The sequence below is a fragment of the Montipora foliosa genome, chromosome 9, assembly GCF_036669935.1.
Source record: "Montipora foliosa isolate CH-2021 chromosome 9, ASM3666993v2, whole genome shotgun sequence".
NCBI classification, from domain to species: Eukaryota; Metazoa; Cnidaria; class Anthozoa; order Scleractinia; family Acroporidae; genus Montipora; species Montipora foliosa.
Window position 1 is genome coordinate 30162139 of NC_090877.1, and position 1490 is coordinate 30163628.

General features: G+C 44.4%; 1 protein-coding gene across 1 annotated transcript; it reads left to right on the forward strand.

Moving 5' to 3' along the window:
- The first annotated feature begins 786 nt into the window (after positions 1-786).
- Positions 787-1398, forward strand: LOC137971699 (uncharacterized). Its single transcript, XM_068818477.1, has one exon. The coding sequence runs from the start codon at positions 787-789 to the stop codon at positions 1396-1398; it is 612 nt and encodes a 203-aa protein (XP_068674578.1).
- The last annotated feature ends 92 nt before the right edge of the window (positions 1399-1490 follow it).

Below are 1490 nucleotides of genomic sequence, written 5' to 3' on the forward strand. Positions count from 1 at the left end.
GGGTCGACGATCCCAACCACTTCCCAGATACCAGTTGGTGGTCAGAACATGAGTACGCCAAGACAAAGACCCACCCTTTCGAATAATGTGTGCATTGTCATTGATCTCGAAGGTTTTTTCAGCGGACGTCAGCTCGGATGGTGCGATCACACGGGACAACATCACGGGTCCATTCGCTACAAGCCGTGTGTGCACTGTCCCGACCTGTCCGCCAAGGACCGACGCATGGCCTACTACTGTTAGAAGTACGTCCACGGCCTCCCGTACTACCCACGACAATCTTATCATGTAGCCAGTGAACTGTTGGCGGACGTGCGCCATTTCACAAGACCCCCGACCGTTCTCTAGTAGCCTACAAGAATGGCACCGAGGGAATCTGGTTGACGACCTGGAAATCCCCAACCTCGATCTCGAAACGTTGGGACGTCCCAAGTTCGAGGAGCTGCTATGTTTGCCTTCTGTAGGGTCTTGCGGTCAACACCATGACCTGTTACTCCATCATTGCCCTCAAGTGGAGTGCTACCACTTTGTCCAATGGATACGTAGTCAAAGACTAATGCGACATGATACCTGTTACATCCATCAAGAACGAACTCAGAGATTCCTAGCCAGTCAGAAACCCTCTACCCCGTTACGACCCGCCAGGACGACGTAACCCTCTACCCAAGTTTCGTTTCTTTAAAGAACACTTGTCAAACTTCGAGATTCAATAAAAAAAACATGTTTTTTAATCACACACCTGTGTGATAAAACTGACTATTCATCAGCGACTCGAAAACCGAATTTATGATCATCGGTTCTGTGGACAGTGTCACAGTTGGTGATGCTATGATTAAACCCGTAACATGTGTACGAAATCTTGTTGTATGGTTCGACCAGCACATGACAATGAGAGATCGCATTGGGAAAATATGTAGCAAAATGTTCTACAGTCTCTATAACCTACGACAAATAAGAAAATGCTTGACGGATGAGGCCTGTAAGACCCTGGTGCATGCACTCGTGACCTGCCATTTAGATTACTGTAATACCTTACTGCATGATGTCTCACAATACCAACAACAACGTCTACAGAGGGTTCTCAATGCAGCTGCTCAGTTGATATGCCGTTTACCGAAATATTGTCACATAACACGAGTGTTTAAAGACGTTCACTGGCTACCGATAAAATATCGAGTTATCTTTAAGATCACCCTGCCAGTTTTCAAAATTGTACATGGTCTAGCACCCTCATATTTGGAAACTCTGATAAGAGTGAAACCGGAAGGACATAACCTCCTCAGAAACAAAGATCACCTGTTGGTTCCAAAAGATAAATGCAAAACGTTTGGAGACAGGGCTTTCTTCAAATCTGGACCATACTGTGGAACAGTTTACCTGACAATATTAGACAAATAACTAGCATACAAAAGTTTAAAAAAGAACTCAAAACATTGTTATTTAGACTTGCATATCAATGAGCGACAGTCATTTATATAAATATAAATATC

What these genes read in the sequence shown, in the direction of transcription:
- LOC137971699 (XM_068818477.1), top strand. Translation starts at nt 787, where the DNA reads ATGATCATCGGTTCTGTGGACAGTGTCACAGTTGGTGATGCTATGATT.